The sequence below is a fragment of the Euphorbia lathyris genome, chromosome 9, assembly GCF_963576675.1.
Source record: "Euphorbia lathyris chromosome 9, ddEupLath1.1, whole genome shotgun sequence".
Classification (NCBI taxonomy): domain Eukaryota; kingdom Viridiplantae; phylum Streptophyta; class Magnoliopsida; order Malpighiales; family Euphorbiaceae; genus Euphorbia; species Euphorbia lathyris.
Genome location: NC_088918.1, coordinates 37,488,035 through 37,508,333, shown reverse-complemented (window position 1 = coordinate 37,508,333; position 20,299 = coordinate 37,488,035). Strand labels below are relative to the sequence as shown.

The 20,299-nt window shown below is 34.7% G+C and overlaps 1 protein-coding gene across 1 annotated transcript; it reads right to left on the bottom strand.

Annotated features, from left to right (window-relative positions):
* Positions 1–98: 98 nt before the first annotated feature.
* LOC136205343 (uncharacterized) lies at positions 99–20,052 on the bottom strand. Its single transcript, XM_065995888.1, has 19 exons — positions 19,845–20,052; positions 18,556–18,835; positions 17,696–17,777; positions 17,531–17,608; positions 17,367–17,426; positions 17,166–17,270; positions 14,936–15,046; positions 14,103–14,144; positions 13,055–13,162; positions 12,751–12,932; positions 10,536–10,654; positions 10,316–10,465; positions 10,077–10,168; positions 8,997–9,045; positions 8,254–8,324; positions 8,019–8,132; positions 7,210–7,295; positions 881–926; positions 99–439 (listed from the first exon to the last, which is right to left on the bottom strand). The coding sequence occupies exons 2-19, from the start codon at positions 18,630–18,632 to the stop codon at positions 407–409; spliced, it is 1,605 nt and encodes a 534-aa protein (XP_065851960.1). The 5' UTR covers positions 18,633–18,835; positions 19,845–20,052; the 3' UTR covers positions 99–406.
* Between the last annotated feature and the right edge of the window lie 247 nt (positions 20,053–20,299).

Here is a 20,299-nt window from a genome sequence, read left to right as displayed (position 1 = left end):
ATCAAAGTAACCATAGTCTCTACCCTTCTCATTCATCTAACTAAACTAAACTAAAGTGAAGTAAATAATTTCTTAATTCATTCCCACACTAGAACAAATGGCGCACTCAAGGAAAAAGCATATGATGGGTTACAAAATGTCCTGACGGTTACAAAATTTGGTAAGCACTGAAGAACACACATCGAGAATCTTATTAATAAGCAACCTAAATGCTTTGTACGTGTGACGCACCATCTATAAAGAAGAGGAATACAAAATGCGACAATCAATTATTATTATTATTATTATAATTTAGCCATGCCTAAAAAACTTCCTGCATATTTATTGCGTCTTCCATCTTGTACATGAATGAATTTTGAATGTATTGTGTAGTGTCCATGCTCAAATATCGGCTAGATTGGTGGTTTCAAGCTCTTCCTTTCTTCTTCACATCCAATGCCTGTTCATATGGCATATACCATGAATAACTTGCATCAGGTAAACAATAATAATAATAACAACTATGCTAGGCATGATCTAGAGGGAAAAGTGGTCTCCTTTCTGCTATAGTTTCTAGCATTGAAATTTATGCTTATTTTTTTTATTTCCAATATGATTAGAAACTATGGCTTACAAAAGCTTTTAATCCATGGAATGTTTCTATAAATTAATATTGTATCATCTATGAAAGTTTAGAACCGAAAATTCAATTGATACTTGATATGTAATAAAGAAGAGACAAATGACGCCTGTTTTGCAACACAAAACATGGCTGATACCCTGTATTTTCTTTGATCCTTTTCACACAAGGAAGAAACATCTTTAACTCAAACGAAAATGCAAGTGTACTGAGAAGTTGGTGCATTTTTCAAGGAGAATTTTACGAGAACAAAATAATTACCTTGCTTTGAAACATTCTCAATGTCAAAACAAGTGTCTCACGCATCCTACAAAACAATGTGAATTAGATAACATGGACAGCATTCAGAACCAAAACAAAATGTGATAAAACTTTCACTTCTCCAAATTGCAAATAGATGAAGCGAATGCTTAAAATAATTTTGTATCAAACTATAAGAACTTTGGAAAGTCATCTTACAGTATGCTCTCCAATAATTAGTTGAGTTTCTGAGCCAAATATGCAAGTTACCGGATAAGTTTCAAGAGAATATGATTAGGTTTAACAATATATATTACTGAAAACTCTTTGCAATAACTACCATCATCATGAGTTCATGACCCTGCATAAGTTTTCCTAGAAACACCACTTTAACACTCAGCCAGCAGCCACTTATCGAACCCAGTTGTGTCAATTAAAACAAAGCATTTGAAAAACGAAAACATGCTGTGCTTTGTAACAAAATTATCAAGACTCGGTGTCGTTTTTTACAACGACCACACCATTGATTTGTTTCTTAGGTAGCTATCGATCTGGTCTAATTGTGTTCAATCTCTCATTTTCCATTTTCCAGATATCATACATATCAAGAAAATAAACCCAACATATATCTTCACGTAGTCCTTTTTCTTTTTTAGGCTTCTTAAATTAGTATGTTTATGCTTTTTTTAATGGAGCGTAAGGAGCTTTTTTAAAGAATAGTATGATAGGGTAATTGATGAAAACGGGAATCGGAGTTCAAACTTGGGATCTCTTTCAAATTGCACGGAATGTGAATACGGAGGTCAATGGGAGCATTTGGATTCACATGAGAATGTTCAAGATTGATTGGCTTTGTTCTCAAGGATTTAACAACAATTTCAAAAGTTTTCCTAAGGCGTGGGCATGGCTTAGACAACTTTGGCCTCTGTTTCTCCATAACAAAAGTGGCCTGGAAATTGACGTGGGCACGGCTTAGACGATTTTGGCTTCTGCCTAATTCTACAACTTATGGTGGAATTCATATCAAGTGTCATGTGCAGCCTTATATCCTACCACTACAATAATTAGTTGGTTTTACCCCTACACCTACGCCAACAACAATTATTTATTTTATTAGATTTCTAATTTTAATTAGGTAATTACCCATTTGCCATTAACTTACTCTTTCATTCTTTATTTTATTGTAAGGACTATTACGTCCATAGCTAATTAGATTTAGGTTAGGTATTTATAGTTTTCTCTTGGATTGTAATCGGCAGACATCGATTATCATTGAAATTAAAGTTCGGAATTTCTTCTCTTGAGATTCAAGCGAGGGTTTCTCTTGTGTTCTTTGGAGCACTACAACTGAACAATTCGGAATCGAATCCTTGTTAGTTAGACTAGGGATTGGGTCTTTGCAACTTCGTTTTGCAGGGGTTTTCTTCCGTCTCAATTTATCATTCGGGTTTTATTCTTGGTTGTTGGAGATTGGAATTGGGTCTTTGCAACTCCGTTTTACAAAGGTTCTTTTCTATCCAACCCTGATTCGTTAGCTTTCTTGGGGATCAAATCTAGTTGTTGGGTTTTCGAGGCACCGTTCCTCGAGGGTTCGCATCAGTTTGGTATCAGAGCCGAGCTCTAACTTTTTCAGGTTTCATCTATCCGTTTTCTTTCTTTTTTTTCAATTAATTATTTTTTTTCCCTTCCTTTCTTAGTTTTGTCGAATCAAAGAATAGGTTCTGACCTAATCTAAAATTCAGAGGAAAAAAAAATCTGCTTCAATTAACCAATTCTAGTTTGTTGAAGATATATATAAATAAAAAGAAAAAAAAAATCGAAAAAGAAGTTGTAGTGGAATTGAATTAAGATTTCAATTCAAAAAAAAAAATTATGTGCTTACCTAACCAAATCTAGTTGCTGTGGAATTGATTTCAAATTCAATTCAGAAAGAAGACAAAAGAAAGTAAAGCAGCCAAAAAAAAAAAAAGTCGAAAAAAAAAAGTTACAGAGAATTGATAATTACAATTCACAGCATAGCACAAAAATTAGGTGCTTCCAAATTATAGTGAATAAAATTTGAGTTTTTTCATTCGTATTTGGATTATCATTGTTTCGTGTTATACTTCCATATCGTCACTTTAATTTTGGTCATCGACTTGTTATCTACGATCCGTTCTTGTTTACCGTTTTGCTTCTTAAGTTGTAGGATTTAATTCCGGTTTGAACTTTCGGGGTTTTGAAACTGAATTTATTCTACTGAGTGTTTTAAAGAGCACAATAAGAGAAATCGAGCGGTAAAAGGCAACGAGTGGTGAGCGTATTAGAGTGAAAAGCCAAAGAATTGAGTGAAACACCGAGAGGATTGTGAGCTTGGATTAATTTTTTCTTGTGTTTGTTCAACGTTATCTGTTTGGTTGTGTTTCTTTTTCTGTGTAGAAAAAAATGGCGGAGGAACGAGTATTGACCTTGTTAAACCGGTTAATGGAGCGTATGGATGTGATTGAGGAGAATCATAGAGTTGCTGAAGAAGCACGCAATGCCGAAGAACAAAATCGACGTGATAACCGGGATAGACAAGTTTGGCAACATGAGGGACAAGACAGAGGTCTTGGGAATGTGAAGCTGAAGATTCCTTCATTCAATGGTAAGGATGATCCTGAATCTTACCTAGAATGGGAGAAAAGAATTGAACTCCTATTTGACTGTCATAATTATTCTGATGAGAAGAAAGTGAGGGCAGCAGTGATTGAGTTCACAGACTATGCATTAGTTTGGTGGGATCAACTTGTGACCTCTAGATTTAGAAGCAGAGAGCCACAAATTGACACGTGGGGTGAGATGAAAGCCGTTATGAGGAAGCGTTTTGTTCCTAATGATTACTATGATGGCTTATACAGAAAATTGCAATCCCTTCGACAAGGCTCTAAGAGCGTAGATGCTTACTACAAGGAGATGGAAATGGCAATGTTGAGAGCCGATGTAGTGGAAGATCGGAGAGCTACCAAGTCTCGATTTTTTGCTGGCCTTAATCGGGACATAGCCAATATTGTCGAATTTCAACATTGTGTAGATTTGGAAGACATGGTACATGCCTCAAAGACAGCAGAACGCCAACTTAAGGAGAGGAAGGAAGCTAGAACCTACAATTGGGGGTTTCCATCTACCCACTCTAATTGGGAGGACCGATGGGGAAATCAAGAGAGGGGAAGAAGAAATCCATCCAAGTTTAGCAAATCCACACCTAAGACAGACTCCACTGATAAGAACAATCAGAAGGTAGAGGAAAAGTCGAGGGCAAGTAAAATTCAATGTTTCAAATGCTTAGGCTTTGGGCATATAGCTTCAGAATGCACAAGTAAAAGAGCTATACTGATGAGAGGAGGTGTAGTGGTCACTGATAGTGAGAGTGAGAGTGAGTGTGAGGTAGATGAAGATGAAGGGGAGTTTGATTCTGATGAGGCGGACGACTACACTAAAGCCGAAATAGGAGAATCACTAGTCACCTTACGACTATTGAGTGCTCAGATGAAGATTGCTGAGGACAAGAAACAACGGAAAAATATTTTCCACACTCGATGTCTCGTGAAAAGCAAGGAGTATCAAGATGTGATTCCTGAAGACTTGCCTGAGGGGTTGCCATATATTCGAGGCAATGAACACCAGATCGACTTAGTACCTGGAGCAGTTATCCCTAACCGTCCAGTTTACCAGAGTAATCCTAATGAGACTAAGGAATTACAACGACAAGTGGAAGAGTTTCTTGTTAAGGGATACGTGAGAGAGTCTATGAGTCCATGTGATGTTCTTGTGCTTCTTGTGCCTAAGAAAGATGGGAGCTGGAGAATGTGTGTTGATTGTCGAGCCGTCAACAACATAACAATACTGATTCGAGGTCGAATCCTCCTGAGGAGAGAGGGAATGATGAAAACGGGAATCGGAGTTCAAACTTGGGATCTCTTTCAAATTGCACGGAATGTGAATACGGAGGTCAATGGGAGCATTTGGATTCACATGAGAATGTTCAAGATTGATTGGCTTTGTTCTCAAGGATTTAACAACAATTTCAAAAGTTTTCCTAAGGCGTGGGCACGGCTTAGACAACTTTGGCCTCTGTTTCTCCATAACAAAAGTGGCCTGGAAATTGACGTGGGCACGGCTTAGACGATTTTGGCTTCTGCCTAATTCTACAACTTATGGTGGAATTCATATCAAGTGTCATGTGCAGCCTTATATCCTACCACTACAATAATTAGTTGGTTTTACCCCTACACCTACGCCAACAACAATTATTTATTTTATTAGATTTCTAATTTTAATTAGGTAATTACCCATTTGCCATTAACTTACTCTTTCATTCTTTATTTTATTGTAAGGACTATTACGTCCATAGCTAATTAGATTTAGGTTAGGTATTTATAGTTTTCTCTTGGATTGTAATCGGCAGACATCGATTATCATTGAAATTAAAGTTCGGAATTTCTTCTCTTGAGATTCAAGCGAGGGTTTCTCTTGTGTTCTTTGGAGCACTACAACTGAACAATTCGGAATCGAATCCTTGTTAGTTAGACTAGGGATTGGGTCTTTGCAACTTCGTTTTGCAGGGATTTTCTTCCGTCTCAATTTATCATTCGGGTTTTATTCTTGGTTGTTGGAGATTGGAATTGGGTCTTTGCAACTCCGTTTTACAAAGGTTCTTTTCTATCCAACCCTGATTCGTTAGCTTTCTTGGGGATCAAATCTAGTTGTTGGGTTTTCGAGGCACCGTTCGCATCAGTAATAGGAGGTACAGTAAAGCAATCGATCTTATCATGTTTGGAAGCTTGCCATTAAAGGTAGGAATCGTATGATAACAAGGTAATAGGAGCTTATTGGTAAGTAAGCTTAAATACAAATATTGAAAATTGTGTTTATAATAGAAATAAGATAAGATATTAAATATATGTTTGTAAGTTTTTTATTTACTACGGAAATATATTTTACTGAAAACTCTTTCTTCTTTCAAATTTATAATTATGCATTTTCAAGGATAGAAAGTATTTTTGACAAATTTATTTCTACTAGTTTTTTTTTTCAAAATAAATAGATCACTATTTTTCTTCTGAAAAATATGATTTTGTTAGACCTGTAAATACAGCTTGTCCTTTAATTATAAAGAAAATAATAGCTGCATGCCTAGTGTTACATGAATTCATTTTTAATATTTCTAAATCACATAATCAATTGCATGACATGAACTTGTACTGTGAGAATAAACCAATCAAATTGACAAAAGATCTGGCTGTTTCAGAAGACCAGTTACCAAAAAAAAAAAAAAAATCATCTCAATATCATTTTGGATTTACTAGAAAATAGCAAGGATAATGTTTTGAAATACGATTTTTAAAATAGGATTTCAAAACTGCAAAACAACTCAAATTCGGACTATTGAGGAACGACTGGTTTTTGAGAGATACTCTGGGTGCACCAAACAGCAGCTCAAACACAAAACAGTAGCCAAACAACGACATGAAAATAAAGAAAATGCAAGTTGAGTGATGTCTCTACTAAGCAAACAATACAGAAAAAATAATAGAAAGAACTAGGATAAAAATCTGTGTCAAATTGGGCACAGCCCAGGGACTGAACCCCTCTTCCTCAAAACTACAGCCGAGAGAAAGCCAAACAGAAATAATTCTTCCAAAAGCTAAGCTACCCTCCCAATACCCGCACCAATCCCCTGGTATGACTCCAGCTAGAAAAAATACCACATGTCCCTTTCATTCTTTTACTGCCCCTAATTCCTTTACTGTCATTCTCTATCAGATATTAACACTGATAGAGAATGTGATATACCATATGATAATTAAGGGCAATGATGGAATAGAAAGTGACACGACTGCCAATTCACGAAATGAGAATTTCAAGTCACGAGTCGAATCTCAATTTAACAACTACGGATAGGGCTAGCTGGAGTCTTGTTCATCAGGGTTTAGTGTGATACTAGGTGAGGAGTATATATAGGTGTTTGGGAAAGGTAAATTTTGGAAATATAGTTTTAGGAATCCGTTTTCTCCTTAGGGTAGTGCAGGATAATGTTCAATCCTGGATTAGATTATCTTCTTCAGTATTCCACTTTTGTTTCTCTTTTTACGTTTCTCCTTAGGGTGGTACATATCTTTCTCTGCTTCTCCTTCCAATTTGTTCTTAGTTTTTCTAAAATTATTGCTTCTTTTAGTCAAGGTAAGAAAAATAAAGACCACACCTCATAGCTTCTACACATGGGCCACTATTATGACCACAATGTGTCCCTAATTTATCGTAAAACAAGAAACAAAATAATAATATTAAACTTGAACCCATATAAAAGTTCGGCATGAAGTATCAATTACCGGACATCATATGTATTGAGAGGAAGTGAAGACCCGCTAGCACACGTTAAAACAAATTGTGTTGAAAATCCTGAAGGAATTTTGATCTGCAATATGTGCAAGACAAACAATAATAAGCATTTCTTTGTATTCAAAATGCTCAAACTTTTAAGCATATATTTTATCTGTAGTCCTACAAGTGTAACAATAATGATACAGAAATCGAGCCTTCTAATTAAACATTTAATAGTCCCTCAACCCTGGATGCATGATAGATCTATTGTTGTTGCTCAACTGTTTCGGAAAATAAATATATACAGTAGAATAAATGTTCATTGAATGCTGATATAGTCGTGATGTAAATTAGCAATAAACTCGGCTAGGAACATGAATTTTCCACTTAATATATTGTAATTGCATAATCAATGCCTTGTTTTCCATTTAATTTGAGTGAACCACAAATTTATTCTCCTGTAGCCAATTGCTAACTCTTCACAGATCTATGGTTTAAGTAAATGATTCTGAATTTATTTCTTATTGTAAAGGAATTAGTTCACTCTAACTGGCATGCTAATAAAAATGGATGTGTCAAATAAAATACAGAAGAAGTAGGATATTAATTGCATAATAGAAAAAGCAAGAATACTATGTTTTTATCCTGGTAAAATGTTCAAAAGAAACTTGAGGTCTTTGAAATTCTAAATATTAAACTTGATACATAATGATTGCTACATCTATTTGGACCATGTCTGAACAGGTAAAAATGCATTTCAACGAGGAAAAAAACAAAACAGAGAAGAAAAAGGAAACACTTTAAGAAATGAACGTACTGATAAATTCTTTGAAAATTTCTCAGCAGTCAGCATAATGTCCTCACTTATGCTCTTAATTTGGTAACCTGATCTATACAAAATTAATGTTGCCGACTTCCATTTGTCATCCATCTAGAAAATGAGAGATTAGATGAAAGATAACCAACAAAAGTATCATTTGAATGACCAGGGACAAATTTGAAGATACAAGAACTTAATACATACAAGTATTTCTATAATGAGCACAACCTACCAACAACTGTATGCTGAATGTGGCTTCACCCTTAGAAATATACGAGTCAATTTCCTGTTGCATTTCCAGGTCTAAAGAAGCAGAAAGAATCTTCAGTAATAACACAACAGGAATAAAATAAAAAAGGACAAATAAAATGCAAAGTGGGAATCCAAGGAAACATAGTTTTTAGGTCAATCATGAATTTTTCCATCTTTCTTTTTGTTGATTAATGCATGAGAGAGAAAGTAAAGAAAGAAGTGTTATGTTCTTTATTTCTATTTTTATTTCTTATTGGTGACCTTCCCCACCTTCCATAAACACACCCATATGGGAGGTCCCGTGTTTTTCATAAAGAAAATTATTAACACCCAGCACAAGAAACACTGATTTCATCAAGTAAAAGAAAACCGTTCTAGATGTAACAACAAAGTATCACAAACACTAACCAAATCAAAATCATGAACAAAATAGAAATTATAGTCCATTCTTTTGTTTTGATTAAGAGGTGACCGCAAATCACATCTCATCCATTGGAAGATAGAACTGAATATCAACAAAAAACCATGCTAACATGGAAAATTTACAAGCTTCAATAACAAATGGGAAAAACCAAATGTTAATTATTTTACAAAGTGCTTAATACTGACAAAAGATTACACGTGGTAAAAAAGCCACCATCAACTATTATTAGCTTCCATTTCGAGGCATTTTCCTAGAATATTCAGATTCAACATAAATTTATTGATTTCATATGCACTTACCACATTTTATTTTGTTCTGATCATTTGCAAAAATCCTAACCAGTTCTCCCTGATAAGAATAAACAATTTGATACAAATAATGATAAGAATAAACAATTTGGTAAAATAATAAGCAAGATCTCAATCAGCACAAATATATAAACCTGTCAATAATATCTTTGACATAAGCCATAGTTGATGCAATAGGAAGTGTATAACCTTCATTTTAAACAATAATGTGGACCAAGTACAAAAGGAAAAAAAAAAAGAACTCTATATGGGAGTCAGACTGCATATCTAGTTCAAAAGACATGCATATGCAAGTATGTTAGGAAAAAAAGGACGATTGGTTACAGTATAATATGAAAAAGAGAGAAACCTTCATTTAAAAAAAAAAAAAAATTGTGGAATGTACAAGAAAATTCAATAATGGAGCTAGAAGCAAGAAATGATCACTCTTAAGGACCATAATACTGCATAAGTAGTTCAAAAGGCATATGAATGTATGTAGTTCAAAGAATGGATCATAATTTGCTGCAAGTTTGGAGAATTCATGATCTTGGTGCATGATTTTCTAGCTGTGGAAAAGTGTTGAAAACCCAATAACTTTCCTAGTTTGTCTGTGAGAAAATGCCTGAAAGCTATGCATGTATAATTGTTCAGTCAATACAAAATTGATAGCAATTTACCAAGAATGGATAACACATGGAAACGTAGTTGTTTATATCATTGTGATAACAAGAAGCAAGTAACTGGTTCCTAGCTGATGGAATAAGAAAGGGTGGTGAAAAAGTGCCCAAGCTCAACGCAGTAATGTGTTATATTTAGTGAAACCTTAGGGATGTCTTACTAATGCATACCAAATTGGCTACATCCATATCAAGTACTTCTCGTCCAGTTTAAAATCCTCAGCTTTTAACTTTTTAAATGCATTGCTAGAATATTCTTGATACTCAGCAAATTGACAGATACAATCCTCAGCTTTTAACTTTTTAAATGCATTGCTAGAATATTCTTGATACTCAGCAAATTGACAGATACACTTTTCATACCCGAAGAAAGATTTCAGAAGCAACAAATAACCACTATCTATCAATAAACCTGACGGCCATGGTCGTCCATTGGTATGCACTCAACAGCAATGAGCTTATCCACATCATCAGCAGTGACAAAATATTCAGGATTTGTGGCCCCTGAGTCAAACACTCCCATAAAGTTAATACATGTAAAAAACAACTTAATCACACAATAATAACCTGGCATTGTCCCCGCCCACCCTCTCTCTTACTTGAATTAAGAAGAAAACACAAAATCTGAGAGAAATCAAAAAAAAATCTTACCTTCAATGTATTGTCTAGTGCCATCCTCAAGATGGTGAACCCACTGAAACATGCAAAGAGAAGTTCCACGGACAGGGAATCCACATCCAAGAAGCTTTTCTCCAGGCACAGCATCACCAATTATCTGGAAATTCTCTATTCCAGGACCCTCTAAAATGCAAAAGTAAATTTCAGATTATTAAACAAAGGATGTTAATTAGTTTCTAAAAACATGCCTCACCTTCAGAAACAGAGAAAGCAACTTCATCATGTGCACTGTGAGGATTTAGCAAGTCTCCTGGTCTCATATTTGCAATACCTTTGTCCAAAAAACTATTGGAATAAGGAACATTAACCTTCCTGCAACAGAACAATTCTCTGACATGCTACTCCCATAAATGTCATCCGACCCAAATTTAGATATTACGAAACAAATTGGTCAGTTAAAAAAAGAACACACTCAGGATAGTTGAAACGAAAAGGCATCAGAATCCATGCTACATTAAAGGAAAAATCCCTCAAGACTATAACATAGCCAATTATCATGTATAATGGCAAGTGCTGAGAAATGATAAAAATAGATCTCAGAAAGGACAGTGGCAGAGACAAGGATGCTAAGATAGACATATGAAATTCTTGGATAAGAAATATGTATATTCCTGTAAAGATGGTAAAAGTAGCCATTTGGAAATTGTTAAGAGGGGCCAATAGATAGTTTAGACTTGTCCAACATAGACCAGATGCACTACTACAAATTATGGCATAGTCAAATTATACAACAAAGAAGATGAGAGCAGACAAAAGAATGACATAAGTGGTAAAAAAGACAAGGCTGATTAATCCTCTAAAAGAGTAATTTTAAACTAAGCAGAATGTAAAGAGAGGGGTCGATCAAACTAATCTAAACTGAATTGTGTATAAACCTGGTTAGATTAAGCATTGCATGAAAGTCAGCACGTGGTAACTGTTAGGGAATTTGGTATAAGTGACTTTGGTATTAAGTGACATTGGTATTAAGCTTATCAAATAAGTGACTTTGGTATTAGTTGGTCTGATCTAGGGAATTTGAAAAACCAACAATCAGATAACTGTTAGGGTCAAGAATGATTCAACAGCCGTATGAGAATGCTTCGAACAAAAATACAGAAAAAGTAGGTGAGATTCAATAAATTATAGAACAAGTTGTACAAATGACTATTTCAGAAACTTAGGCTGTTAGCTTTACTCAATATCCTCAATCCCAAACTAGTTGGATAGGGCTCTATTTGATATATTTTCTATGTTCTACCTAATTTAGGGATAAACCTTCGGAAACTTTTAGAACTTGCATGTATTCCTCAATAGAGAGTGAATTAGAATAATTCTCTTTTGTTCTTTGGATTTTGTGAAGAAAAACCTATGAACCACCGATACTGATAGGCATAGGGCAAAGGGCATTTCTAAAAAAAAATATGAGATGCGGGTAGGGGATACAACAAATTTTATTTATAATTAATAATATATATATCATTTATAATAAAAAATTTAAAAGATACATAGAGTCATTATAAATTCACAAATAATCCTCGTAAGTCATTATAAAAAAACAAATAACATTTATAAATATTAACTAATAAGTCATTAATTCATAAAAAAAAGCAAACGTTTATACTCAAAACTATTTGAACTATTGAATTTAAAAACTATTCTAATATATCTTCATGTTCTTCAGCTATTTCTCCTTCATCTACAATAACTTACTGATTAATTAAAAAAAAACAGAATAAAAACCACAAGAGTTGAGAAAGAAGCCGAAGTCGAAGTCGAGTCGCAGTCGATAATCGCAGAAGTAGAATCGATAATGGCAGTCGATAATCGCAGAAGTAGAATCGATAATGGCAGTCGATAATCGCAGAAGCCGAAGCCGACTAAATTGAAGAAGGCGAAGTCGGACAGAACACAAGAGAAAGAAGACTAGAATCAGAGATTTTTTATTTAGAGTTCGACAGAAGAGAGAAGAAGAAATCAATTTGGGAATTTCTTCCTTTTGTACCTGTGTATACGGTGAGTTAGTGGATTAGGGTTAATTTAATTATAATCCTTGTACTTTCTGAGGCTTTTTTGAAAAAACCCCTACTTTCAAAGTTTTTTTAAAAAAACCCCAAAGTATCCGGGCGTGTCCCCGCATTAAAAAAAAATATACTTCCCAGCTGTGTCCAGTATGTGTCCGGCCGTGTCCCGGTAGTCGGAGTATCGAATACGGGTAAGTTGACCTCGGAGAAATACCGGGAGAAAACAATAATCTATTTATCTTCCTAGTTGCACCATGCATTAAAGGATTAATATTAACAAATTTGTTCCAAGACTTCATATACCATATTAGCAAGCTAAATAGGTGTTACAACTTGCAATTCACAAAAACCATGCAAAGGAAAAGATCAAAACTACTGGATTAAAAATATGTGGTTAGTACAAACCTCTCAGGATCACTTGCAAATTGCAAGTTGTTCTTGTATAACTGTTGCTGCATCTCACCATCAAGAATTAACCTTGTTTTATCTGTAAGATCATTTTCACGATTATGTCTCATCATTTTATCAGTTGGTTCCAGATTCCATTTATTTATGTAATGAGTAGGAGGAGAAATTCCATTTTGACTCTGCAATGGGAGAGATAGAACGGTTGAAATGGTCAAGAAAAGAAAACATATAAAATGATAAAACAAAGTTGATGCAATTGAAAAGTGAGATTGTAAACAAGTAGATTACATGCAGCTAGTACCGTGGATTGAAGAGGAACATGTTGCATCAGGATACCGGAACCAGGGTTGACCTTATCATGAGGTTCACTCTCAGTATGAGTAGCCACCGCTAATTCTCTAATTCTATCCTGTGGTACACGATACAATTAAGTATAATGGACAAAACAGCACAAGATATTGTTTGCTCTTGATAAAATAACGCATGACTCAAGCATCTGAATATCTCTGTCAAAGAACTAACAGAAAAGAAGTTCATGATTCAGAATACGCACATTTCAGTTAAATATCTTCCTAAAGAAATAGGGGTTCAAAAATATGACGCAAGCAGCAAGAAAATGCTTCATAAGTAACCAGCAGGAAAGTGGATCTGTATGTCTAAGTGACAAAGACTCCAAAATATGGTTGTGCCTACCCAGCAATTAAAAGATTAATTATCACGGAACAGGGAAATCATGTGTGTACTTAGATACATACATCAGTTAGCTGAGTGCAAATAATTCTTGTGTGTAATCAAGTTTGAGAAGGAAACAACCTATGTAGATAGAGAAGTTAAATATAATGAAGTGTATGGAAAATTTCGTCCAAAAAAGAGTTTGAAGGGTTGTCTTTTTTGCACATATCACATCCACAAAGAGCCTAGCCTTTTAGAGATTATACCAACCAAAGTCAATAGAACCTAATATTTCTCCTAAGTAATTCATTCCTTTTCATAGAAACAGATCATTCTCCCATTAATGAAGCAAAGGTAAATTCTTATGACTAGTTAAATACTATTCCGGTGGTAGAACCAATTCAATTTTCACTTGAATGATAATGAACTACTGAAGAAAATACTAAACCGGTTAATGCTTTGTCCTCACCACTGAAGAAAATGCTAAGCCATTTAACTCTTTGTCCTCAATATAAGCAAAAAAATATACATGAATGCATGTGTGTCTGCAATAAAGAGATTATCATGCTTCACTGGTCAACTCAACAAAGATGGTCGCAAATGTAAGAAAATGGAGGCATGTCCAGTAGAATAATAAGGATTTTCCATCAATTCAATATACAATGGAGCAAGCTTACATGAGAAGTTCTAATCTTCCACTGTAGTTGATCGTATAGATGCTGCAGATTATCAAGAAGAGCAAACATTAGGCAAATTGAGTAAAATGAGCTTCTTCTTTTTTCTTTTTTCTTTTTTTGAAGAAAAAAAAGCAAAATAAGCATTTAAGATAACTAGGAATTAGCATACATGAGGAAGAGTTTCATCATTTGAAACAAACTATCAAAGGATTAGGTCTTTAATACCACTTATTAAAATTGCTTCATAACATCCTTTCAAATATTGTACCAGTGTTTGACATAGAAATCCCACTATATTAGCTCACATAATATAATATGACGTTTAAATGAAAAAGAAAAGGGTTCTTAAGATAATAAATAGCAGTCACAGGTTAAAATTTTCAAGATTTCAATTAGGAGGTAATAAGTCTGAATTGCAGGGATAGAAAGATCTGCACTCACTAAGAAGGTCACTATTGGATTTTGAAAATGGGAATATCATACTGTCTCATGCTAAACATAATGTGCCACTTGGTTCTTAGTGCTCAGTTATTTAATGAATTATCCTTAATATTTATTCACATAAATGACATACAATGTGAAAGTTAATTGCAAATTCAAGAGAAGGCAAAGTAGATTACGAGCTTGACATATCAATGGTTCAAAACAAAAATAAGTAACATTTTCTAAGATTGGAAAAAAGACTAAGAAAAATTAGGAAGAAGCACTGCATGACATAAAAGAAAAGTGCAAGGAAGTATGAGAACAAAATGTGAACAGTGAATATAGAATCTTCAACTTTATCCTCCATTTACTTGTGACAGATATAGCACACCTGAAGTAAAGTATAATACCTTTACACCACTGGATATGCCAGAGGCATTTATGCCATGAGGCCAAACTCCATACTCGGTCAATAAGCCGAGCATGGATGACCTGAAAATGTATCTCTCATCATCTACAACCTGAAAAAAGAATACTTCATTGTCACAAAATGTTCCAAGAAAATATACATACACTGACAACCAAATTGAGAAGAGAAGAAAGTGATAGATCAAGAACATGCTCCAATCACTTTTCTCCTTTCTCTTTTGAACATACAGCAACTGGTTATGGATGAAGATGTCATTTTCCAAGATATGAAAGGAAAGATGGCCTTAAATTGTGGGTGTGCTTGAATCTCCCACTATTTTAAGTGGCTTCTGTCACTGCCTAATTTAAAGGTTATAACATATATTAGGAAGCATATACTTTACGGACCTTCCAGACCTTTTATGAGTCTCTAGAGCCTCAATATCCCATGGTAACTCATATTTTGCAGTTCAGGTTCAGGGACCACATAAAAAATTTCAATTTGAATTGTTAGTTAGTCATAATCTTTAGGCTGTTTTCTGAAAGCAAAAGGCATTGCTGTAGATCCCCTACAATTACTTGAATTTGAGCTAAGATGCTCCCTTTAAGACCAACTTTCATAGATTCGCTCAACTTCCTTTGTGTCATAGAACCAATTGAACTAAAAGCTTAAGCTCCAATTCATATTAATATCTGACACACCACGCACGTGAATTCCCACTAGGCAACACAGGCCCATATACCATGTCCAGCAATTTAATCAACAAATGAGGTTGCAAGGATTCGAACCCTTGGTCAAAGAGCCTCTGATACCATGTCATGGAACTAATTGAACTAAAAGCTTAAACTTATAGTTAAGGCCCAATTCATATTAACATCTGGAACTTTGCTTTCTTTATTAACGGACCAACATTCATTCCATCTTTCAGCAAAACCACTGTCATGATGCCTTCAATTGTATGCATGATTTGTCTTGTGATATGTTTTATCTTTGTCAACGAACCATTTAACCTAAAAGGCCCATCTATGACACACCCATGCACGCAAATTCTCCTGGACTTGAAGCGTGTAGAACAAAGGCCCATCTTACCATGTATTAAAATTTCATCAATAAATGGGGTTATCATGATTTGAACCCTCGACCACTTGGTTTAAGAGGTTTTGATACCATCACCCAAAAGCTTAAGCTAATAGGTAAGGCCAATAATAGCTTTAGTTATTATCTCTGATAATCTTCTATTTGGACCCACAATGTTAGTGAAAATACTGTGAGTCAATTTAAACAGATTTCATTCTAAGAACCGATAAAGAAGAAAAAGGAACTTATCTTTTGATAAAAGTAGGACTTACAGATTGTGCTCAAGCTTTACATGCCTTATCTTCCTACTCACCTTACAATACTTGTTTAAAGATGACAGATATTAATATGAAGTGGACCTTTAACTATTAGTTTGAGTTTTTAGTTCAATTGGTTCCATAACATGGTATTAGATGTGTCAAATATTAATATGAAGTGGACCTTTAACTATCAGCTTGAGCTTTTAGTTCAATTGGTTCCATGACAGAAGAATTTACTCAAGCTTTCCATGCCTTGTCTTCCTACTGACCGCAATAAGTACTAAATAGTGATTAAACATGTATTTGTTTTTTTGATACTTCGACTCTAAACCAAGAGTTTACAATTTCATTAGGACTTGCTAAAATTTGAAAAGAATGGTTTTCTTCGACTTAAAATTATTAGCTTACTGAACCACAGCATCTTCAGAGACATTTGAGGTTATGGCTCACACATATATTTTACACTGCAAGCCTGTAAGAAGGGGAAGGCTTCACATGGAAGCCATACTTTTCTGCATAAGCATGCATTTTGGGTTTCAATGTATTGGAATACAAGGTTAGCAACAAGGAATCCCTAGACTGCAAAAATAAATGTATACTTCCTTTTGCCACAGTGAAAATTAATAGAGCAGTCCTCATGGGCATACATAGACAAATTGCCCCTAATCATGTAAAACTTGTTTTTTGCGTTTCCCCCCTTCTCTCTGCGTTCCTGCTCATCATCCTATCACTTTTTACATCTATTGTTGTGCAGTGCAATATTATTTGACAACTATTTTTTTCCCTGATTTCATGTGGTAACTGTACATAGTAGATTAAGGTCCACAAGACATTGCAAATTTACAGACTGATAGGGAAATAAAGCATAAATAGGATACAGAAACTGTAACATACCTTCAAATCATGGGCCAATTTTAAATTTTCCTCAAGATCACCTTTTCTGCGAACTAATTCATTGGAGGCAGATGTAATAGCTTCATTTTGTTTCTCATCAATTGCCTATGATCAAGAGAATATCATCTCAGACTCTAAACGACACTCAACATTCCAGACTTGAAAAAAAAAATAATAATCTAGGTTCCAAGATGAACAAACCATTCTCAAGTCAGAAAACTTTCTTTCTAACACATATTTTTCATTCAGCAGTTGCAGCTCCTGACACCATAGACCAATGCAATTCCAAACATGTCAGAAACTGAGTACGTAAACCATAGAAATATTTATATACACAAATAGTGGCCACAAGAAACATGTAATACCCTCAAACAAGCAGACGTAACTTGCTCTCGAAGAATCTGGATTTCCTCTTTCTGTGCTCTCAAACGTGAATAAAGCTCCTGTGTAAACTCGTATTGTGTGAGGTAAGCACCAACCTTGATTATTATCTTTGAATTAAATTTTCTAAACCATGAAAATAACCATACCATTGCCTCTTTATCTTCCAAGTAATTGTACATGCTATCATCTTTTAACCTCCTTTGCATAAGATGTGGTTCCAGATTATGTCTGCTACAAAAAATTACATTAAATAAAATATCATATAAAAAACTCATATGCAAACATAAAACTTCAAGCCTATGTGATATTGACTAGGGCTGTAATCGAGCCGAGCCGAGCTTTGGCCTGTTCAAGCTTGGTTCGCTATAAAATTAACGAGCTCGAGCTCGAGCCCGAGCCGAGCTTGCTATAAAATTAACGAGCCGACCCCGAGCCGAGCTTTGGCTTGCTCAACGAGCTTGAGCCGAGCTTCGAGCTTGTTTCGAGCCCAAAATCCTCTTTTGGACTTGGTTCATTAAGAAAATTATCTAACTATGAATTATTTGTAAGTAAATTGTTAATTATATTTGTGAAGTTTGCTCGCAAATAACTCTTTAATTGTTTACATAAACAAGTTCGTGAATAAATAAACAAGATGCTTACAAATAGTTAGTCTATTACTCATTTATTATGTTTGTGAACGAACTCATCTGATAGCAAATGAAATAATATTAAGTTTTTGTTCATAAATGTTCTAATCGAGCCTGCTCGCGAGCTTTCGAGCTGAGCTTTGGCCTGTTCAAACTTGGCTCGTTTACGAACCGAGCCAGTAAATCGTGTTCACGAGCGGCTCGTTTACAAATCGAACCGAGTCGAGCCGAGCTTTTATCGAGCCGATCACCGAACTGCTCATGAGCGGCTCTGTTCATTTACAGCCCTAATATTGACAATCAACTCAGCATTTGTATAAATAGTTTAAAAAAAAAAGAAAAGGAACTTCGTTCATGTTGGTGAACGTAGGCCATACCGGCTTGTAGAGTTGGAGCTTTGAGTCCAAAAGCCATTATTGTTAAATCGTTGCATAGAGTTTTTACTTGAAGACATTGCATTGGCTTAAATCCTCGTTAAGATTCTGTCTGACTGCATAAACTCTTCTTTGTCCATGAACATCAACTAAATCATGCATGTGACCTCATTTATTTCCAGTTCCTTATTTCCAGTAGGTGCAAAAATTCTTCTTCAATATTACCACGATTACCAATCATAAATACTCGATCAAGTATCGACCAGAATTGTCATTAGGGGATCTAAAAAAGTGAAAACCAATTAAAAATCAAGTGCAGATTAAACAGGATAAAGAATGCCATATTAAGAAGATGTTCCTGGCATGAGTTAGAAATTCATTCATTAATTTCATTAAAATCATCTTGCCACATGACACATGTGGGTTGAGCTTGCCACCATTCATTAATTTGGATTTCAATCAGCAAGGTAAATTCTTTAATCCAGCCATAAATTCAAGTTAGAACATAGGGGATGGATTTGGAGAGAAAATAAAAAATAAAAAATACAAAGAAACAATAATAACAGACTATATCATCCTATAACCTATTCAGAGTCCACTCCACAAATGATATAATCAGGAGCAAGTAAAGAACATTAGTAAAAATATTAGTCCCTTCTCATTCAAGTTTTTTTTTTCAGCAATTAGATATGATATTAAAAAAATATATATAAAAAATAAAAAAACAAGAGATAAATTCATATGGCTCATCTATCCCGCAGGAACCACGAAGTATAGGCAGCGAACTGCAAATCTACTTCCCTTGAATTGGAAAATAATGCAGTTAATTCCAGTAAAATTGGAAGCAACTGAAGCTAAAGTGAAAATGATAGAAAATATGCAAGATAATTACCACCCAAAACTGAACTATATCTCGGCGCTCATACATACAGAACTCAAATATTTCCACACAAAAAGGAGAAAATACAAATAGAAAACCTTAACAAATCCGCAATTAAACCGAACATAATAAAAGCCTCGCCGTGCATGATATATGAATAGCAAAACGTAGAAAGAAAGCGAACGCGGTGTTTGGTTACCGAGAAAATTCAAAATAGATTGCAAATCGCACAGAGCTTAAAATAGATTAAATAAACATAAAGGGGAAGTTCGGAAGAGAGTGAATTAAAGAAGTTGAAATCCTATTTATCAAATGATTTAAAAACTTTCCAGACATTTGCGGAATTCAAAAGTTCGTTACTACTGCGAAGGGAACAAATAAATCAACCAATCACAGAAATAGAAAATAATACCTGTTCAATTAACAAAAGCTGAAATAAACATCGATTTGTATTGAAGAATATGAGAAAGATGCGCAAAGCATAGCACTACAGATCCATTAAGGACTAATTCATATGTGAATGCGAGCTTTTCTTTCCTCAGAGAGAGAGAGAGAGAGAAAGGAGGAAGGTGGGTTCGTTAATACATCAGAATCTTAAGATTGGCACAAAAAATGTAGATTCATGTAGGAATTTATATAGTTAGTCGGGTGAACGTGTTTAAAATTGGTCAACAGACCACCTTAATTGACATATTAGCCTTTCTTTTTGATAAGCAAAGGTGCAGCACACTACACAAAATCGGGATAGGGAGAAGTCAAGGAGCTATTTGTGTAATGGTGGGTTTGAGGCGTGAATTAGCCTTTGTCTAACGGAGTTGTTGGTAAAATGAGGTAATGGAAAAATATATATATGTATAAGGTAAGAAA